Source organism: Melospiza melodia, chromosome 9, assembly GCF_035770615.1.
Source record: "Melospiza melodia melodia isolate bMelMel2 chromosome 9, bMelMel2.pri, whole genome shotgun sequence".
Classification (NCBI taxonomy): domain Eukaryota; kingdom Metazoa; phylum Chordata; class Aves; order Passeriformes; family Passerellidae; genus Melospiza; species Melospiza melodia.
The window spans coordinates 11,779,859-11,802,845 of NC_086202.1; the positions used below are offsets into that span (position 1 = coordinate 11,779,859).

The 22,987-nt window shown below is 38.7% G+C and overlaps 1 protein-coding gene across 1 annotated transcript in view; it reads left to right on the forward strand.

Moving 5' to 3' along the window:
• Positions 1-2,593: 2,593 nt before the first annotated feature.
• The window catches only part of CFAP43 (cilia and flagella associated protein 43), a 42,881-nt gene continuing 22,487 nt past the window's right edge, over positions 2,594-22,987 (forward strand). Inside the window, exons 1-13 of the mRNA XM_063163243.1 lie at positions 2,594-2,637; positions 4,594-4,847; positions 5,642-5,738; positions 8,888-9,055; positions 9,987-10,137; positions 14,650-14,800; positions 16,205-16,267; positions 17,194-17,273; positions 17,974-18,105; positions 18,866-18,982; positions 20,075-20,155; positions 20,963-21,111; positions 22,131-22,234. Of these exons, the coding sequence (XP_063019313.1) occupies positions 2,594-2,637; positions 4,594-4,847; positions 5,642-5,738; positions 8,888-9,055; positions 9,987-10,137; positions 14,650-14,800; positions 16,205-16,267; positions 17,194-17,273; positions 17,974-18,105; positions 18,866-18,982; positions 20,075-20,155; positions 20,963-21,111; positions 22,131-22,234 (1,591 nt within the window). The remainder of the gene's footprint in view (positions 2,638-4,593; positions 4,848-5,641; positions 5,739-8,887; positions 9,056-9,986; positions 10,138-14,649; positions 14,801-16,204; positions 16,268-17,193; positions 17,274-17,973; positions 18,106-18,865; positions 18,983-20,074; positions 20,156-20,962; positions 21,112-22,130; positions 22,235-22,987) is intronic.

Sequence of the window (22,987 nt, forward strand, 5' to 3'; positions counted from 1 at the left end):
GGGGACGGGTGTGCGGCCCCGCCTCTCTCCCTGCCTCCCTTCCTTCCCTCCCAACTCCCTCTCGGCCCGGGAGAGCTCCGCTGCCGCTGTTGACGCCGAGAGCTGCTCGGTGGTCCCTCCCTGAGGTGGCCGCCTGCCCCACCGAGCTGGGACAGGCACTGCTCAGCTGCTCTCCCTCCGCCCGCCCCACGCAGCCGGGACAGGCACTGCTCAGCTGCTCTCCATGCTCTCCCTCCTCGTTTACAAATAACTGCACAACCACCTCCAGCATTCCCGTGGCGATAGCACACGCACGGCCAAACTCCACCTCACGGGCCTGCTGAGGTACAGGGTTCCCCTCAGTGCCTCCTCCTGCATCACCTACCACTCTCCAAAGCCCCATCCAACCCCACCTTGATGGTAACAAGAAGGGTTTATCTCTCCCGCAGCTGTCCTGCTTCATGATAAAAACCCGGAGAGGAGATAATAACCCAGGAAACAGCATAGCAAAAGTTAAATCTAACTTAATTACTACAGGGCAGTTATAGGATTCATGCTTCTGCAAACATCTTTGTGGGAACATCAGTGTGTGCATAGAGCAAAAGAAAGAACCAAACACAGATTGAAGTCTTCTCCATCCCTTTGCTCCATCTCTAGTTGAGATACCAGGGTATCAGGGCCTTCCTTGTACCAGCTTTCCTTGAAGTATAAAAATGGAAATGGAGGTGCTTTCCTCTCAATGATTTTCATATATTCACACAGTGTCCAAGTTGATTTCTGACCACAGAGGTAAAGTGATTCCCGTCCCGTGGCTCCACACACCAATCTTCAGGTTGGCACTGTACATTTATTGAAACGGCACATTTGTAGAGACACGGCTCTTGCCAAAGGAGGGAAAATCCTGGCCTTCCTGGCAGTGCATACTCCTCTGTCAAACCCCCAGGCTAACAGAGCATTCTCCAGTCCCATCAATGGATCCATGTTTACACAGGGGACAAGTCCTACCTGTTTTGGTTTGGTTTTGTCACTGAAGTTGGACCTCAGACACCAGGTTACAAAGACCAATATTTTCTGTGGAGATCTCACCTGCAGAAAAACATCAAGATGATCACTAGTAACACAACCATGACCTTGACACCATTATCCATTGCAATGAAGGAACGTGATTTTTGTTGAGTCACTGCTGCTTGATTGTGTAGATATTAAGCAGCTCAGCACAGAAGGGGAGTGGTAACTTGTTGCACAAAAGTCTGCCACGCCCTAGGCAAACAGAACCTGTACATAAGGTGCTCTTTGCCAACAAAAAAATTTCTCCAACCATAAAAAAAACCCCCCAGCTGTATTAGAGGACATAGCCTTTATTCCTCTAAGTACCTATCCTTAGTAAAGATTCAGCAGAATTTTGTGTGATGAAAATAGAGAAAATTAATTTGAAATTTCTTATAGCAATTATGAAACACACAGGCAGTCTGCAGTCTGCTAACCCACAGCCTGGAGACAGGCATGTAGGAACTCAAACCAGCATCACAAGACCCACATGCTGCAATAGGCCCTCAGAAGTACCAAAGAAAATAAACTCACTTCCTCATTCTCTGCTGGTGTTGGCTGACACGCAGAGTGCCTGTGGAGACAGGAGGTGAGGAATGGCCTTGTCCTGCTGCCTCTGGGCAGAAATGCCACTCTCCATGCATTGCCCTCTAGCACTGTGAGTGCACACCAGAATGGCAAAACTGCACACTGCCACTGTCCAGGGAAGTTACAGCAAGCTAAAACAAAACAAAAAAAAAACAAAAAAAAACCAAAACAAAACAAAACAAAACAAAACAAAAAAAAAAACCAAAAAAAAACACCAAAACACACTATAAATAAAAATCCTCCCTTAGGAAAAAAAATCTATTTTTTTAAATTCTGGGAGGTTACTGCTGTGTCACCAGGCTAAAAGTACAGAAGGAAAGGCTGCAGGTGTACTTTCTCTTTTTTTCTGGGGAAAACTTCTCCTCAGCTCACTCTGAAGCTTCAGGAGCTTTATTGCACAGAATCCAAGAAGAACTTTTGTACCTTGTGGAATTACAGAATCATCAAGGTTGGAAGAGACATTCAAGACCATCAAATCACCCCTAAACCACATCACCCAGCAGCAGATCCAGACCCCTCCTGAACACCTTTAGGGATGGTAACTGCAGAAAGACACAAGACACAATGGGAAAACAGGTACAGCTGTCCTGCCAAGAGACAGGCAGATGGCACTGGATGAGATTCAGGGACATGCGGGGTGACCGAGAGATGGAACCCACAGACTCTCTCCCAAGGCTGGCGTGCTCCTACACTTGATTCAGCAGCAATGATTGCCCAGGTGAAAGGGCACAGATTATATCAGCGGTTCAGGGGCAGAACTACCCCAGCTTATTAACAATAGGAGCTACAACAACAGCTCCCACACTTCTCACGGCTCAGGTAAAAAGCAATGTCCCCACCTGGGTTCTTAAATACCCGCCCGTGCTCATTGATTGGCTGGCGCAGGGGCGCGGGCCAATCAGCTGCGTGCTCCGAGCCGGGCCAGTGGCGGGCGCCGTTGCTGTTGCCAGGGCGCGGGGGTCTCGCGGCGGCGGCGGGCATGGCGGCGGGACCCGGCGCGGAGGGAGCCGCCCTGGAAGTGAGGTGGGGGCGGCCGGCACCGCGCCCACACGCTCCCGAGCCCGCCGGGGGGGCGCCGTGTCCTCAGCTGTGCTCAGCCCGCAGCGGCCCCGTGAACTGGGCGGTCAGACAGGGAGGGGAGGCTGCGCTGTCGGGGTCTGTCAGGACAGCGCGGGCGGAGAGAATAATCATGGGCACGGATGGCAGGATCACGGAATGGGGCCGTCCAGGGCACCTCAGTGGTAATCTGGCCCAAACTCCCTGCTCAGGCAGGGTCATCCCCGAGCATGGTGCGTGGGATTACATCCACACGGTTCTGGGACAGCTCCAGTGAGGAGACTCCACAGCCTGTGTGAAAAAACCTGTTCCAGTGTGTGGTTCTCGCACAGTAGTTATCTGTCTATCTATCTATCTATCTATCTATCTATCTATCTATCTATCTATCTATCTATCTATCTATCTATCTATCTATCTATCTATCTCTCCCTACCTGCCTGTTTCTAAACAGCCTGAACCCTTGTCCCCTTAGGCCTTTACTGGATGTATAAGAATGATATTGGACTGTCACCCCCATTAATTTATCCCTACATACACGTTTTCTCCATTCCATTTTACCTCCTCAAACAGAAGTTAGGAATACTTCATTTCCAATGATTGAGAGCTAATGTTGCAGAAAAGCACGTTAGCTTTTGGTAAGCGTGTTCAAACAGGTCTCATGTGCTGTGGCACCCCATACAATCTGTTTTTGTATGAAGGAAGGCCCAGAAAAACATTGGCAGCTGGAATGTCTCCTCTGTTGCCATGGCTTTCAGTTCATCTCCACAAGCACATCGTCAGGGCTCCCACTCCTCTCTGGCTCCACTTGACTCCTATGTAGCAAAAGAAGTCTAGAGCAGAAATTCCTCAGAAAAGATAATGGGAAGTTATTGCTGGAAATAAATTTATCTCAAGACCAGCAATTTTAAAATGTTCCTAAGTATGAGAGTGCTGAGGCTTTAGTACCATCTTCTCTGAAGAGTACAAAGGATCAGCAACTGAGCTGATTTTATGACTGACTGATGTTTGTGAAAGGAGCATAAAAATATTTCTGGTCATTGCAGAGAACAAAAATCCTTCCCAGTCAAATTGTCTGATTTGGAAAAAGAGAAGAGATGGGATGTTTCTGAATAACAATTCAAATTATTCAGAGGGAGGATGCTAACAGCAGTGTTGTACACAGAGGGTGTCTCTTACACTGCTGGAGCTTTCCTGACATGGTACCAGCAGGCTGAACTGACATCCTCACTCGGTGGTAGATGCAAATCCCTTTGCTAAGACCACCCTGATGTTTGTCCACACACTTTTTCAAAAGTAAAAACATCTGCAAGCAGTTACAAATTTGTTGACATGTTGTAAGCTCATAAACAGAGTCCTCCTCAGTGATTTATTTCAGTCCTTGTGTAACACATCCTTTTACATTCCAGACTTTTACTGTGTTAAAGTACTGGAGTCTTTAAAGCAGAACAGTCCTCCTGGTTTGCTTCATATAAACAGAAGCTGTACCTTTATATCTTTTATGTGTATGAGATGAACTGTGAAAGTGCAAAAAAGTTAAGCAAACACAATTGGGTCCCAAGTACAGATCCTACCCATGCAGTTCTTTCAAATAAAGTTATACTCTCTGCAGGGATATGTGAAACCAGAGCCTGTGAACTTGGCTGACTTTATTTTTAGTGAAAACTGAAAGAAATAAAAACATCTCTCCATTTTCTTATGCCAATTCTTTGTGCATTTTGTGACTATGTTTTTGGAAACAGTGAACTAGTGACTCATAGTACCAGATCTTAGTTGTTGTGGTTTTGCAACATCAGTATGGGGATGAGTCTAACAAATCCCAGTCATCAATTCAGTGTAACTTAGGCTGCAGCATTCCCTTTTGCACAGTATTTTGAGAAATTTGTGTCTGATTCATGTTTTAACATTCAGTTACTCTGTTTGCAGCTGGGTTCAGGGGTTCTCAAACAAGAACTTGGCCTTTATCAACAATCAAACTGTCTGCTACCCTTGTGGTAACTACATCCTCTTCCTGGACATCAAAACAAAGAAGACAAGAGCAGTGCAGTGTCAGAATGGCCAGGTGGGAGCCTTTGCAGCAAGCACCAGCAGCCAAGTGGTGGCTTTTTCTGACCGGCAGCTGAATCCTCTCATACACATCTACACTTTTCCAGAACTGAGAAAACTGACAGAGTTAAAAGGTAGTGATGTGGTAACCCTCATCATCATCATTATTTCATTAAAACAGTACTTTAATCATCAGTTTCTGAAGTTGTGGGGCCTTTTTATAAGACTTGTAAACCAGGGACTGCTTGTCCCTGTCACAGGAGCTGTCTCATGAAGAGATTCATGGAAAGCAGTGCAAGGAATTTTCCACTGCACTACTTTTATTTAGGTTTAAGCTAGGGAGGAATATGGCCATACACAATGAAGCTATTTTAAAAGGAAAAGAAGTTAAATGGAATTAGTTTTAGGAAAATGTAGTCAGAATAAGCAATAAAGTCATACTGCAGTAGACTCCCAAGCCAGATGAGAAATCCAGGAGTGAGGGATGAGGGTTCTTGCAGTTAAACTTTGGAGTCCAGGATCTAATGTATGGTTTTGCCTGCTTCATGTAGTTTCTCTCCTTGGATTAGTTGCTTACCCTATTCATGTTTCAGTTCCCTTGCCATTTAAATAAGGATTGTGATGCTTGCTTTTTCATGTATTTGAATAAAATTATGACTGCAAAGGATTTCATCGGACGTGGGGAAAAATACTTTACAATTTCAAGGTATTATTGGAAAGGAAATTGAAACAATTCCAAGCAGTGATACATAGGGAGCACTTCTATGATCAAATCAAAAGAATAATCTGCAGTGAAGCAAAGAAATCAAGGGCCTGAAGAATATTTAAAGAGTTAAATGGATATAAAGAAAGTGAGAAGAGTATCTGTGGTATTATAAAATAAAGTCTGGGACAATCAAAGACCATATTCTTTATTTTTACATTTCAGGTGATGCTCAGCTGGACTATACCTTACTTGCATTAAGTTTTAAAGGCCCATATCTGGCCAGTTACTCTTCAATCCCAGAGTTTGTTCTTTCAGTATGGTAAGAGTAAAAAACCAAAATTCTCTTACACCATTTGTATTTAATTCATATTTTTGTGTGACTACTGTTTTAGCATAGATTTGGCTAACAAATATGCTAACAAACATTCTGGTTGCCTTAATCTCTTCTTTTTTTTTTCCTGACTGATTATTGTCTGCAAACTTTCTGAACCAAAAATGCTGTTTATTTTTTAGTATAAGTAGACACTAGTCAAAATGGCTGTTAGTGGTAGCAAAGTTATCTTTCACCTTCTTCCAAATTTTGCTTTTTGGAGTGCTTCCAGAGCCTTCAGCATCAGTTAATTATCTGTTCACTGTTGGAGAGGGAGCACCATGCTGGTTGTGGAGGAAAGTTGCCTGCTGAAAAGAGGAGAAGGGTTCTAAAGCTGATTGGCACTGGTTTTTCCCCCTGGACTGTTCAGTGGTCCTCTTAATTACTTTTGCTTGATCTTAGTTCTGGCTTATAATTTTGCTCAGTGATTACGCTAACTTGGATCACTGGGTTAGGTCATAATTTTCTGCTCATTGATGTGAAGTATTATATAATGCAGTGCAGATACAGAAAGGTAGAATATTTAATATTTTAATTGTACAATGTACAATATTTTAATTGTATAAAATATAATCCTGCTCTTGCCTTCATTGCCAGCAAGCTCCCATTGGCTGTGGAGTCTGAGCACTTCAAATTAAATGTGGAGGGTGGAGTAGGAGAGAGGCAAGTGAGGACATGTAGGGAATTGTCAGTATAGTCTCATTTTACTGATGATCTTTTCTTGTACAAGTATAAGTGAAGATGCAGAAACTTCTGGAATTTCAGTGTAGGGGGCTGAGTAAGTATATGTGTAGGGGCCTGAGTAAATATATGTATTATAAATATATGTATGGCAGTAAAAGATCTCTGTATTGTAGAAGTGACCCTGCCCTGATTCTAGTTATTGTAAATGGGCTGCAGCTGTGATGTCCTTGATTAGGCAGCAGCTGTAGCAGATTGAGGTAGCTGAGATAAAAGGGGGTGAGGTGGTCAGGGAGAGCCTTGCAGAGGAGCCCTGACTGAGAAGACAACAACACCACTGCTGTGAAGATCTGCTGTGAGAAAACCACCCAGAAGGTAAAAGATCTCTGTAAATATGATATACAACAATATGAATACAACATCTGGTGACCCCTACACATATATTTACTCAGCCCCCTACATTTCAGAATTTCAGTAATGAGAGTAGATACTATTACAGATGCCTCTTCTCCCTTCTGAAGAAGAATACTGTTTGCTGTGAACTCTGATCATAGACAGAGAAGGATGTCTGTGCATATCACACTGAAAACCAGCAAAGGCTCGCTGGCCTGACAGCTGACACACTCATCACCTACAGCAGAAGTAGCACACCTGATCCAGTGTGTTCATTGTGTGCTCTTAAACAAAAATGCACCATCCTGAAAGACTTCTCTAGATTATTCTTAAAACCAGGAATACCTAGAAGTGTTTAAATGCTTTAAAGTAGTAGTAATTTCCAGGGCCAAACAATTTTAACCAGTTTGAATCAGCGTGTTACAACTATCAGCAGGTAATTGTCATAAAAACCATCTAAGACGCAAAGAATTTAGTAACAAAATACAATTACATTAGAATATTAAGCTTAGAATGTGCAATAATTTGAACAGAGGTGTGTGAATTTACTGTGAAATCAGGACCTTCATTTTTGTGATTGGATTATATTGCGTATTCATTGAAGATCTATGTGTGTATAAAGGTCAGAAGTCACAGTGTAGAGCATTAGATGTCATGACTATATGATAATTGCACACCCCAGTACTTTAGGCAGATAGTTTGGAATCAGAGGTGTAAGAGATGTTTTGAAAGATGTCAGTCTCAAAATATAAAGAGCTTGTGGATAACTAAAATTGACTTTCATCTGAGATATTTTATCCCTGATATTTATTCTTTGCTGTTCAAAGGAGAAACTTAATGTCAGATTCCTTTTCAGATACATGTTTCACCATAGTTTCAGATCTTAGTAAATTATCTACTATAAAACCCTGTTGGCATTATCTGGTAGGTATGAGACAAGAACATGCTGACAGATCTTTAGAAAGCAAGATAAGCTGATATCTGTAAAAGTCAGAATTACAGTTTATAGCTTCCTGTAATTTTAATGAGGGCAACTGCATATGTGTGAATAATTCCCATTTTTTGCATATGCTATAAATGTTAACCATTGTTTGCTTCGTGATGGTTTCTGTGAGTGAATTTTTTACAGCCAGGCTAAAGGATTATACTGAATCTGTTTACAGCAGTGTATGCATTTTACATTTCTCCTCTCAGCAATAATGACAAATACTAAAGCTATAAATGTTATTTAGATTAACAGTCAGATAGATTGTCCAATAAAGTAAAAAACAGTTTTAACCATTTTCTTCAAATGTTGTTAATCAGTTCTTGGATAGCACCTAAAAATGCAATTACCATTAGATATTAATCTGAATATTGAAAAATATTAAAAATAGATGAGGAGGTCATAAAGTAGGTTATACTGGACAAAAGAAAAGTCAGCAGAAAGCAGATTCCCAGGTTTCTGTTAGCTACACATAACAGCCCCACATAATCTCTGCCCTGGTTTCTGGCCAAGTTAGTTCATAGCTTGTATGTCTGCATTCTCAACACAATTACTGTATTATCTAGGTAATTAATCCATAGATAATCAGAGGCTGAATGTGGTTTCTTTCCTCATTATCACACCTTCCAGCTGCAGGCACTACAGTCATTATGTTACAGATTGGAAAAGCAAGGCTGGGGTGCTGAAGAGTTAATTGTTTGGGCCCATTTTAGTTGTTGCTGATGGAGCTAATGACAAAAAATCCATTTCTCTTGACCATTAGTCTTTTCACAAAAGGAATTGACTGATAATGTTTCTAAAATGTCAGTTATTCAATCATTTTCTAGCAGTAATAATTTTATGTGTGGCTAATTAACCACATCCTTTTCATTCTCAAGAGGACCTTACTGTTTTGACAGCAGAAATTTTTTGTCAGTGACAAAGTATTTGTTTTCCAGACTGGATCTTGAACATCAGTCTTAATCACATCCCGGCCTTTGGCTTCAATGTTTTTTACCTGTTTAATGGATTTAATTTTCTTTTATTCTCCTTAATGAAGGAACTGGCAAGAAAATATCCTCCTGTGCAGTGAGCATCAGCCAGGGCTCACAGGAACCTCTCTGAGTTTTAACCCCATGAATTGGCAGCAGCTGTGTTTTGTTGCTGAGAGCTCTGTTACCATCTGGTGCATTGAAAAGAGCAAGGACGAGCATCTCCTCATACGACAGTGAGTGGAACCACCCTCAGGCTAAGAGCAACATCTATAAGTATATTTTAATAATTAAAGACTGGCAGCACACATCTATTTGCAAAGGATTTAGACCCACTTAGTTCACCTAGGTATTGCAGTCAGTAATTACTAAATCACAACCACTATAAATCTGTCTAGTCAAGCAAGTGAATTAAATTTATGATTTCATTTCTTAGTACTCACATGACAAGATTATGCACACCATGAAGCTAATACTAATCAGCTGCTTTGGCAGCCTTGATCAAAAGCTGTGTGACTGAATAAAGATAGTGCCTGGACTGCTTTTCTGTACATAGCTATGTTGAGCATTGCTTTTGTAGCTATGAAAGCATCAAATTTAGATCAATTTGTACAAGCATGGTTAAACAATATCTTTTTGTAGTCACAAATTGTACCAAAAGCTGTATCAGTTTTTCGATGTGATTTCCAACTTCTGTGGCTAATTTACAGGTCCAGAGAGCATAGCTCTGTCAATGCAATTCACTGAGCACAACAAAGCTAGAATTTATTTATGCCAAAATGTGTTTTGAGGTTGGTGGAAAAGTAGCATGTACCACTGAAGTTGGACTTGTTGACATATAAAACCTGTGCTTCGAGGTGGCAGCTACTCTGCCATTCCCAGCTGTGTTTAATCTCATTAACTATTAATGTAATCAACATATTGCCACATCCACAGTTACACTAATGAAAGCATAAACAAGGCCTTAATTTGTGATCTGAAAAAAATACCAAAGGGCTTTTGCCTTTTGGCATTACAGAATGCATATGTAAATACATAGGCATACTTATTTTTCCTCCATTCAGTTTGCAGAAATAAAGCCCATTTTAAAAACAGCTTCTCCATTTTGTATCAGTGGTTGCTATTCATATCTCTGCTCCTCTGACTGTGTCTTTTGCCTTTTCACAGCCCTGTGAAACTCCCTGATGAACAGGGGGCCATGAGTCCTCATGAGGATTTGTTTTTCCCACCTTCTCGTAAAGATGATCCATACTATGGCCCTGATTTGCCAATTTCAGCCATTGGTGGACTGGAAGGAGATGAAGCAGAAACATTTGTGGTAGTTACTGAATTTTTCCCTTTTTACTATTGCCAGTCATATTTTCTATACAAATAGTTGTTAATAAATTCATAATTCTAATGCTTATTAAATAGGTACAACCCAGTAAATAGATCTGTTATCTCAACAATATTTTTGAAATCCATTTTTCCAGGAGACTGAGAAGGCACAATGCTGCTGCATAGTGCAGTACAGTGTTGAGATGTTTGACATAGTTCCTAGCATAAATCTGTGTACTGGAGGTTTGAATCTCTGTCAGCATTTAACTGTGCCCTGCTAAAATGACCTGCTGAAAACTTGAAAACTTATTCCCATACTAAATTAACCCTCATGTATTCTTGCTTCCCATTGGGATTTTCTTTTTGACATTGAAAATATTTCAAGCTATGAAAACGTTGAAGGGTTTTTTCCAGACAGAAACCCCTGCTTCTGAAATACATTCCCATACCACTGGAAGTGTTGGACCTTGCCATTGGTGTCACTTGTATTTGATTATTTACTTTTTATCCACCCTTGAGGTGCCTCTTTTTAGAGGCTTCAAAAGTCTTCTCATTTTGTTTGAAATTTTACTTTCCCATGACTACCAGCTAGAAGTGTGAAAACATTTAATTTACAAATCTGGGATTCTCTTCTTAGATTAAGGCCATCAATTTCTATTTGGTGGCTTGTGGTGTATATGAGGCACCAAAACTGGCATGCATCAAATGACACTGGCATTATATACTGCATCTGCTCAATGGACGAATGGGTGTTCTGTATTAGTGTACAAAGTAGAGTCAAAAGGTAAAACCAGGAAATTATGTTTTCCTGACTTCATCATCTTTTTGTTGCTTCATGCTTTCACAATGGTAGAGGTTTTTAACTGTATAACTAGTTTCCTATGGTTTTTAAGGACAATCAAGAACTATTAAAAAAATCCTTTGTTGATTCTAAATACATGTGAACTATTCCTCTTTGAGATCACTTAGAACGTAGAAAGTAAAGACAATATATGCTCATCTGGAGCCTTGTCATTTTCTTCTGCTTTACTGCTTCTTAGGTTATGTGCAGATGATAAATTCTGCAAAACCCACTTTGTTCTTTATTCTGTAAAGTGAATTACAAGTAGTATTGGAGAAAAAACAGTTCCTGTGTTAGGTCTGTGAGGCTTTATAGAATTTGTCCTTGAATAGATGCCATGCTGTGCAGCAGTGGTGGGTTCTCATGCTTGAACTTGCAGAACCATGTTGGGGACTTTTCCACATGGAAAAGTTTATCCTTTCAGCCATGGTTGATATATGTACTAGAGATCTTTATAGGGTCTTTGCATTCCCAGCTGCCTTCAGAAAACCTAGATTTTTTTTAGCACCTTCAATGTGATTATGTTCTCCTTATCCATAGAAATATTTCTGGAGTAAGAGTAAACTGTTCTAATAGTCTTCATTGAACATTTCATTTTCTTTCAAATTATATGGTAAATATTTCAATAGTTATTTACTGTCCAGTTTTCTTAGATGGGTGTATTTTGGTTGTTAGTAGTGGTAGGTAATGAACAAGTTGTTTAGAAATGAAATGGGGTTTTTCTCAGAAATACAGGCCCTTGTTCCTTTTGTTGTGGGGGTGGTATGTTGTTTCCTGTGTACTAAACTGTGAGGTTCTACACTCAGAGTTTACCTCTGGGAGGCAATGAATCTGTTTCTGGCATTTTTTCACCTTGCTCCAGTAAATGGTAGCTGGGTAATTTTTTTTAGGACTTGAATTTATTGTGCCTTCCAGCACTAATTCTCTCCTCCACGCATGCCTGTGCACATAAACCCCATCTCTAACCGAGCAGAAAAACTGAGCCCTCTTAGATCTTCTAAGCCCTGACACTGGAGGGAAATCCTTGTGATTGTGCTGTCACGTTTAGCACCTCTTTCCAACCCCCCAGCGCTGAAAAGCCAGCCCGGTGTGCTGGTTTGCCTCTTGGAGGTGTGTCAGTGTTCCGTGCTCCAGAGCCACGTACTGAGACTGGCTACGAGCCCAAGTGTAACCACAGCGGGGCAGCAGAGGGAAAGGATTGAAATATCCCACAGCTTTCCAGCCTTTTCTTCCTTCCTCAGAGTTTTCTAAATGTGCCTTACCACAGAATCACAGAATGTGCTGGGTTGGAAGGGCCCTACAAGGATCATGGAGTCCAGCTCCTTGCCCTGCTCAGGACCATCCCCAGGTGTCACACCCTGTCCCTGAGAGTGGTGTCCAAGCTCTTGAACTCTTGTCAGCCTTGGTGATGTGACCTTCGCCTGGGGAGCCTCTTCCAATGCCCAGCCAGCCTCTGGTGAAGAAACTTTCTCTAATGTCCAACCTAAACCTCCCCTGATACAGGCCATTCCCTCAGGTCCTGTCACTGTCACCGCAGAGCAGAGATCAGTGTCTGCCCCTGCTCTTCCCCTCACAAGGAAGTTGTACCTGCAGTGAGGTCTCCCCTCTGTCTCCTTTTCCAGGCTGAAAAGACCAAATGACTTCACCTACTCTTTATATGACTCCCCCTCTAGAGCCTTAACTATCTTCCTAGTCCTCCTTTGGATACTTTCTAATACTGTATTATCCTTCTTATATTGCAGTGACCAAAACTGCTCACAATATTCCAGGTGAAGCAGCCCCAGTGCAGAGCAGAGTGGGACAATCAAGCCCACTTGAATCCATTTCACCTCTAGCACCAATTTTATTCCATTGTCTTTTTATAAAACTTTTTGTGGCAAGGATCCATCGTGGATTTTTTTCCCCTGATGAGGTGCTACTCAAAAGGGAGAGAAGTCAAAGAAAGACAGGATTATTATTATTATTATTATTATTATTATTATTATTATTATTATTATTATTATTATTATTATTATTATTATTATTATTATTATTATTATTATTATTATTATTATTATTATGCACCACCATACCATTGTACAGTCCAAGAAGCAACCTGGTTGGGGATTTACATAATCTCATCCTAGGCTTAGCATATTTTTATATGTAAAGACAGTCATGGCAGAAGGTACAAAGGAACACTGCAGAAATTGTGTTTACCCAGAAAGCTTCTGTTTTGCAGAAGTTCAGTTACAACCTTCCCAAAGATTTGTGATGCTCAAGCCTTATAAAATCAGTGAAAATGCCTATATTAGATGTTTTTCTGGGTGATGTAAAGCCCTATTTGCTGTAAATTTGTTACTGTCAGCCTTATTTGATTTATAAAGTAAATATTAATATACTTTATTCCTGTAACATTTTTACCCTGAGAAACTAAAAATGCTTTGTAGGCATAAATAAATAGAATGTAAGTTACTTACCCAAAGTCACATAACAAGGGCTTGGTATATTTTGCTAATGAAATCTAGGTACTTATGGATATCTGTCCTATGTTTTCATCACAAGTTCATCCATATTTTCTCTTTTTATAGAACCTTTAGTGAGACAAAAGGTGTTTTACAGAATCATACATAAGACCTTCTTTTTTTTCATCCATCATATTGTTTAGTGACCCTCACCACTTCTGCACACATGTATGGTGCTTTGAATCCTCTCTTTTAAATGTTCTCCCAAAGTTTTCTTGTGTTTTGTCCCCCTCTTCCCCTCCTGAATTCTCTTTAATCTGGTTCTTTCTGTAAGGGCATTTTTATGACCTCTGTCACTGTTTTATCTGAACAGGCCACTCTCTGTCTTTAATAATATTTGCTGGAGAAGTTCTGTTCTTCCTGTTTTATGGAGGACAGATTTATGAGAGTTATTTTAGCAAAATGAAATTCAAGGCACATGGGAAATCCAGGTCAGGGATATTTCTAGCACTTATTTGCAGATGACACAAAGATTGACAAAGCTGTTTTACAGAGCAATTTGGATTATACAATAAGATAAGATATTCAAACAAAATGTGTTTTAGTACTGCCAGGTATGCAAGAACCACATGTTCACGTTTTGGCAATAAAGTGGAAGAATATTCTGAAAAGCAGTTTGAAAGGCATTTGTTGTGGTGAGGTCATAATAAGTAACCATTTAAATTTGGGCTTCTAGTGCCCTTCTGACATTTAAAGAACCCTCTAGGGGCTCAGTGTATTGAATTTTATCATAATTCTATCATTAAAACTTTGGAAAATGCCCCTGTTGTGGTAGGTCAATATCTTTGTGAGGATAGGGAAGACACTGGAGGGATTTCCAAGCTAGAAATAAAATTGTAACAGATGCAAGTACTGGAGAATAAATCCAGATAAATGCAAATTTAAAACTAGATAGTTTTTCATTGAAAATATAATTCATCATTTAAACAAGTTTCTAGAGGGAGAAGTGATTTTTCCACCACAGTCTCCAGATATACGCTTTTTTGGAGAATGTTCTCTGTCAAGTTACTAGTTTCAGTGAAGGGATGACTGAATAAAATAATGCTGATGTTAAACATGATGTCAGACTCTGAGGTAATGATTTTTTTTTCTTATCTTGAAATGTATGTAAGAGCTTGTACAGATATTTGTCCATTGTTGATTGAACTTGTTTATTTTCATGCTGAAGCCTAGAAATTGTATTAAGACTTCAGTGCATCCCACTGCCCACTGCTGGACTGCAGCCTCAGAAATATACATGGGCTGTAAAGAAGGATATGTTTTGGCAATTGATGCTGAGCAATACAGTGTTTCTGTTCTTCAACAAAAATCTCCACCTGGTAAGAAATAGCTGAGTGGGTTTCATTCAAGCAGGAAAGAAAGTAGATAGGTGAAAGCCTTTTGTGCTTTCTTCTGTTCTTCTATTGGGTACCTTACAGAAATTATAAAGCTGTTTTGTAGAACCCTTTTTTTTATTAGTAGAGTAAACAAATGAGAATGTCTTTTGAGATTCTGTGGGGGTGTTTTTAACAGCCAATAACTAACTTTCATTTTTCTTCATAAAAAAAAACAAAAAAAAACCCCAAAAAACTGTAAATAGATCAAAATTTATTAAATTAACTGTGTTTCCAGGAATCCTGAGGTGGTGTCTCCTCTGCTAAGTGCCACTACTCTTCTGTGCCCATTAAGAGGGCTCCTAAATGGAGGATGCTGAGACACAGCCAGCAAAAATTGTTCCTTAGGCAATGTGTACCCCATCATCCTTTGATGGGATGGAAAGTGTCAATCCTGTGGTGCACATGAAGTTCATACCTTGGTCAGGGCTAGGAGGGGTACTGGAATATACTTCTCCCTAACATAGGGATGTTTCCCTAACAAACACTGAATTAGTGGTAATAGATAATCTCCTGGTAATCTTATTTTCTTCTGTTTACATATAGCACATGATTTTTTAAGCTGCAGTAAGTACCCCGACTTCATTTTTGATAGTTAACACCAAAATGGAAGGCTGCTTTTAAAACAATCTAACAAACCAGCATTATTTCTCTTTTTAAAACAATCAGACTTTTAAATTTAGCAAATCAAGAGTTGGAAATCATCAAGAAATAAAAACCTGAGGTGTGACCAGAACTGTTTTTGTTAGTTGAGTAGAAGGCAACAAGAATATTGGCCATTTGGGCCTTTTCTTGGCCTGTGTGTTCATCTTTGAGTCCTGTCCTAAAACTGTTTAACAAAATGCTGTGTATTTATATTATACTGAAGCTTCTGCTTAATTTAAACCAGGCTGCAATCTGTATCTAGCAGAATGCTTAAGTGCATGGCCAGCTCTAAGCACATGCTGAATTCCTGATATGGTGCTGGCAAACAGAATCATAAGGAGCCACAATATTTCACTTAGGCATTGTTTTCAGAGTGGCTGAATTTTCCTTCTACGTGTATAAAAAATAAATTTTTGTTAGAAATAAGAATACCATAACTTGGTACTAGAAGATAAATCTGCATCTGAGCCACTCTCCACACTTAAGTCCATGTTATCTCCTTGTTACAGCTATAAACTGAATAACAGAACTGTGCTTGCTCAGTTGCATAGATGGCAGAAATGGTAGATATTAGGAAGAATGCACATTTTTCATTTAGCATACTGAAGCTGGCCTTTTGTTGAATAGAGTGGAATACAACTGACTTGTTTTGCAATATTGATCTACAAACAAGGTTGACATTCTAAATTGTTTTCTTTTGTGCAGAGGTCATGCAGAAAATAGCAGATGTGGTGTCCTATGCTCGTAGAGAAGTGCAGAAAAAGAAAGGTATTTCCATGTTCAAATGAAGCTAATAGATTTTTAGGCAGCACTGCTGATGTCTGGGAGTAATAATATGTGAGTGCAGCTGGAAGCCACTGGTTAGAAAAACTCATCTCACACTGGCCTCTGCAAGACACATTGTTGGCAAAAATCTTGTGTGTGTTTACATGACAAAAGATTAACAGCTTTTCTGCTAAGAGACAGCCAAATTAAAAGCCTCAGGAGAAACAGTGACAGTGGGAAAAATTGTGTTCATTCTAATTTAAATTGGAATAAGTGGTGCTAGAAGAGGTTCCCTACTGCTTAGTTTAGCATTTCTGTAGAACTGCAATCACTCATAATTTATCTGAGTTAGGATTTAGGGGTTTGTCTCAAACGCTTCGTTTTGGGCACCACAGTACAAAAAAGAATGGATGAACTTCAGCACATTTCCACAAGGGCTGTTACAGTCGTGTTACATTACATACAAATTTGGTGTGAGAAAACTGTTTGTTCAGCCTGGAGAAAAGAAATGAGGGATTTTACCATTGCTTTAGCTATCCAGTGAAAGGTTACAGAGAAGATACAACCAAACACAGTTTGCATCAACAGGAATTCTGGGTATATTTCAGGAAATAAATACTTTCACAGTGAAGGTAGTCAGCCATTGGAACAAATTGCCCAGAGAAGACATGGAATTGCCATTTTTGGGTATATTCAGACCTTAGCTGATATGAGTCTGGGCAACATAATTCAACTTTGCAGTGGGTTCCGAGTTTGAAATCTGCTCTGAGCAGGGGGTTGGATTAGAGGACTTCTAGGATCCCTTCCAATCTAAATGACTCATGATCCTTTTACTCACAAATAAATAGTAAATTATCCTGGATTTGGAGTTGCAACACATGGTTGAAATAAATTAAATTTGATATTTTGTGTTGGTTTTGTGCTTTCAGGTCGCAAACCAAGCAATCTGCAAAAATTTGTTTTACTTACCATGGCATTTTGTAAAGAGGGACTGTATGCAGCTGGACATGTAAGGCATCCTTTGTGCTTTTGATTTACTCTGAGTGTGTGAAAATCTGCATTCAAATGGAGTATATTTGCAGAGTTCACTGCAAAGACAGGAGTTAGGAAAAAGTGAGGGGCTGCAGGACCATAAAGTTCCTCTCTGGTGTTGACTATATCACTTTGTTAAGGCTTGACACAAGGGAACAGAGTGTGAAAGGATTCCATTTTTGTACTCAAAGAAGCAATAAAAGAGGATAATCCTGGTTTTATTTAAGAATATTGTAAAGGAACAGAAATGAAGGATGGACAAAATAGGAAAGGAGAGAAAATGGCCAATAGAATTACCAAATTATCTTGTGCAATATCTAACTCAATATCTAACTCAATCTGAAATGCCATTGTACATTCTCAAGTGGGAGACAAATTCTTACACTGTCTCAAAAACAACAATATGAAATCAAAAGCATTATCTAATGAGAGAATCTGTTGTTATCAAACATGGACTGTCACTAAGAATTGTATTAAAGAACACCTTTATGTTCAATAGATTTATTATCTCAGTTTAGAGTGCTTTAATTTAAACCCACTAAAGACAAATGACACCATTGGTGATGGGATGCAGTTAAACTCTGCTGCTCTAGTGATATTCTTAAGATCTTGCAGTTTATTTTGCCAGATAGTATAACTGACATAGACCTCATGTGGATTTGTACTTTTCTGCACAGGAGGGCATTTTAATCTTTTATCACATCAAAGATCTGCAGTATGAGATTAAAATCTGTGCTGATATCTCAGAGCCCATATCCAGCCTCGTGTTTTCTCCTGATTACACCAGTCTGCTGCTTGTCACTGACCAGGTACAACATTTGAGATAACAGCACTGCATCATGGGATATTCCTGGGATTCTATATGAATATGCTGATACTATTAGTACAAAATGTTTATGTAATCACACAAGTACAAAATGTTTAATGCAATCACACAAGTCAACAAATTATATCAGAAGAGAACATAGTCCATTCTGTGTTTTTACTGAAAATTGGAAAGACTTTTAATGAAGCACAGAACAATTGTCTCCTACAGATGATGGAATATAAAGTACCTAATGTTGGGATTTCCCAGCAGAAATCCTTGTGTGTGTTCAGTTGAGTACATGTTCAGGGTCTCTCCAAGTCATGGATCTACTGGGCCTGAATTCCAGGCTTGATGTGTGCCTGCAGAGGGAGAAAAGTGTACCTTGGGTGTATCAGACCTACTGTGACTCTGCAGTAGGGTTGTTCTCTCTACAGACAGGAAGTTTTGTGCTGATGTCTATTTATTCATTTCTTGAGTAACGTGAAATTGGGTGTGTTTAAATTACTTTATTAAAGCAAGTTTGAGAAACAAAACTTCTTGAAAATATGGTTAACTGGAGTGCTCTAAAAGGAACTAACATTAACCAGGGTAAATTAATATAATCCTCTAAACTCAGATGAATCCTACTAGGCACATTTTACCTGAGGTTTGAGTCAAATATAAAAGCTCAAAGAGTGAAGCTCAGAAAGATGGGAGGGGTTATTTTAAGTCTTCAAAGCTTCTAATATGCCAGTGATGGATTATTTCTCTGTATTTGTCAGGGAACAGTCTATAGTTACAGACCTGCCCATAGTGGAGAAGCTGTCAAACTCTTGGATGCCTCCGGCAGTTGTTTTCTGGCAGCTGATTTTCTTACTCCAGGGAGCAACTACTGTGTGGTAAGTAATTGTATTATTTGTAATATAGAATAATAGCTCTTTTCAGGTAACCAATATGTTCTAAGGCACAAAATGAAAAGCCTTGCAGAAATCAAATTGTTCTGATATTTGTTACAGTTATGTAACTTCTCATTAAGGAAGTAAATGGCATTCATTTAGCTATAGTCTATAAAAGGGTCAGAACTTTTATACTGGGTTTCAGGTTGGATAATTTATGTTGTATTGGTTCTGATGCTGATTTGTGTGACTTAGATTGTTCAGGAAGATAGCTGAGCAAAAGATGGATTCATTTCAGAGAACTGATGTTGTCCAACAATTGCTACTGATCTTTTCAGCCCTCTGCACAGATTGGAACATCCTGAGAGATACTTCTGTGCTGAGTCCAGGGACCAAGAAGGCCTTACTCATGCACCTGTCCATTCTTAGAAATTCCTTGTTTTTCACTGTCTTTTACCCCTGCAAGACATATATCTTAGCCACCAATTCATTTCCAGGCCATGAATTCTCCAGGTAGCCAGCCTAGAAAACCTGGGGTCATAGTTTATTAAATTGGCTGAATCTCTTTGTTCACCATTACCATGGGAATGCTAAATTTTACCTGACTGTGTGTGAGTAGTGTGAAGGTTGACTGATCTCTAGCCTTACTTCTTCTAAGCCTTACTCCTTGTAATTATGGAATTACAAAACTACCTGGATATAGGAAGAACTCAATTGTTTTGAAACCTATCATTTTTCCTGTGAGAAAATGAGACCTCTTCTCAAGGCCTTTCCTTTGCAAATAAAATTATAAGCAGGTTGTTCTATTGCTGTCAGGATGGCAGGAGTGCTAATATTGATCAAGCTAACAAATTTTGCCCTAAATTGTCTCATTCTGCTAGAAGCTGCAGGAATGCACAAAAATTATTGAAAGTGTTCCTTAAGTTGATGTACCTTGCAGCACCAGGATTTAGTGAAAAGCTAAATAATTCCAAGGAACCCTTAATCTGCCATGCTCAGTGATTATTTGAATATATATTCTATAGGACATCACTAGTCACTTCCAGACTATTTGGTTGTTTCATCCTCTTCTGACTGTTTTTCTCTGTTCAACAGTCTGTAACAATTACAGGTGAAGTACAAGTTTGGTCCTTGGAAGATGGAACTTTCCTCAGCAAGATAAACCTCAATACTGAGGTACAAGTAACCAGGAGCTTATATCATGACTGATACTTAAAAAATTCTGTATTTTTAAATTGATAGCATCATATTCCACAGATTTGCATCAATCAGTGCAGAGGAAGTCTCAGTAATGTCTTTGAGCAACCCATCAATGAGATTTAAAGATTATCTTTCAGAATGTTTCCTTGAGCTAATCCTGTCATGTTTTTATCTTGACTTCAAAGAAGAGGAAACATTTCAGCCAAATGTCCTCATGATGCATCTTTCAGTACATCTTTGTAAAAAAATATAAATTTTTATGGTATTCCTTTTTTTTTTTTTAATGAGTGACAGAAAAGTTTCAAAAGTATATAAGTTAAATGCCTTGACTGATAATGAAAAACAGGTTTTAAGAATTGAATTGCTAAAAGTATTTCCAACTGTTAATGCCTTGTCCTGATTTAAGATGCATTCAGACCCTGAAATCTGACATAGTAAAGAATAAAACCCCTTTCTATAACAGCTATACACACAACAGTGCACTCACTGTTTTATTTAGGTGAAACTTCTTTCACTTAGAATCTGGAGAGTGGATATAATGGTTGTTTTTTTCTCTGTAAAGAACAGAATTAAGTTTTGATGTGTAGCTACAAAGCATAGATAAAATTTCCATTATGTCTCTAAATACTTTCTTTGTTAAAAACATGTTTTTTAAATAAACCACTTGTGGTTTCTTCTTCAAATTTTAGGGACTTTTAAATAGCAAAGGAAATTGCATGCTAGCAAATAGTATAATATATAAAAATATGTTGAATTGTTAAGTATCTTCTACTTCTCAACCAGGCAACTTCTATGGCTTGCAGTCCCTCCTCCAAGAGTGTTGCTGTAGGGACCCAAAGAGGTCAAATCTGTTTCCTTGATGTTACCAAAGCTGAAGCTCCAAGGGTTGTTCACAAAACTTTTCTTTCCAAACTTCCAGTGCTGTCTTTGCAGTAAGTATGTAGTAGGGTAGAGATATTGTCAGTTTATTCCTTGAGTAATGATATTAGTTGAAAAAAAATTTGACTTTTTTATTCTACAAATAAAAAATTGAAATATTTTAATAGCTTCTACATTTTTTGAGCATATTCTGAATTGTTTGCAAGAGGCAGTAGCAGGATTTATGAGAGAAATATAATAAATCTGTATTTTAAGAAGGTTTAACTGAACACAGAAGATACTGATGTATAAGATCCTTTCTGAAAAATCACATATGCAGTAATTATGCACAATTCCATGTATCTCACTTGAGAGGGTTATTTCTCACTGAATATAAATTTAAGGTTTTGTGAAGTTAAATTTAAGCCTTTTTGTCATCTCTTTCTATATGGTAGATTTTTTTACCATTGCTAATTATTCATTTACTTGAAGTTCTGGAGATTGCCAGTCCTCTTGTAATTAGCTCTAGTTATCTAAAGGGCTTTTGGTGTTTGGTTGGGGTTTTCTTTTGGTTGGGTTTCTTCCTCCCGCCCGCAATTATTGAAAAATCTGAGAGTATTTTACTCTCCTTTGCAAAGATAGAATGGATTTTGAACTGTTAAACTTTAATATAAATCTGCCTGTTATTTGAGACTCAGATGTATCCCTTTTCACAGCTACCTAAGACAGAACTTTAAAAATAAATACAGAAAGCAACTTGTTCAAAATTAAATCGATGCAAAAATGTTTTTTTTTCAAAATAATGTCAAGATCTGTGTAATAATTTTATTTCCAAAATAGTGAATGTAAAAGAAATTTAGACTTAATAAAGTTGTTAGTGCAGACTGCAGTGTAGTATGATCAACTTTAAATTGATCTCTCACTCAATTAGAAACTGCACTCATAGTACTGAGCTTTATATTTGACCCTAAACTGTAAACCCAGGAGCTGAAATTTATGTTTATGCATTCAGGCAAGTTATGGGAGTGAAATTATTTGACTCTTTTTATTGACTGTATTGAATTGATTTCGACTTGGACTTGATTTTACCTAGTTATGATCAGATTGGTCAGTTCCTCATTGCCAGAGCTACAGAAGGACACATCTTTGTTCTAGATGCTCGTCCATCAAAATTGTTCCAGGTTCTGGGATATACAGGTAATACATGTAACAACATTAATTACATTTTCTTTTCTCTATTTTATGCATTTAAAGTATACTTATCATTCAGCCTAAGCCATTCACCTTCCTTCAATTATTTTTCTTGGGGGACTAAACATATTCTTCCCACCTGTTTTCTAAGGGCCAGAGTTCTTTTTGGGGTTTTTTGTTTCGGTGGGTTTGGTTGGTTGGTTTTGGTTTTTGCTTTTGTTTTCCCCTTTGTAATTTTAGTTAGCAAATATACCAATATTACCTTTCTTTCAAAGTATGTATAACTCACAGGGAAAAGAATGGACTAACTGACAAACTGATCACAGCTCCAGCATAAAATTAATAGTAATGGCAAAGAACTAAAGAACTTTGTGAGAATTTGGACTAAAATACTGTAGGTTATAATCATTGTGTGCAATCTCCTATTTCAAATTTCTACCACAGGCATCTTTTACATGGGAACTGCTGAAATGGTCAGCTTTGATGATTGATAGTGAGAAATAAAATATGATGAATTTTAACTCACAAAAAAAAATTGGAAATTGTGAATTGATTTTTCCAAAAGCATTATTCTTACAGATCATATCTGTGTGTATAAATCTTCACCATAATTTTAAGTATAAAGGACATTATTTTATCATTTTAATTGGTTTAGCAAACAGAACTATATCTCCTTAAATAACTTATGTAATTTGCCTGATCATATATGTTCTCATTGTCTGGAGGACTTGTTAGAGGAGGGCTTTTCTGTTCTTTATC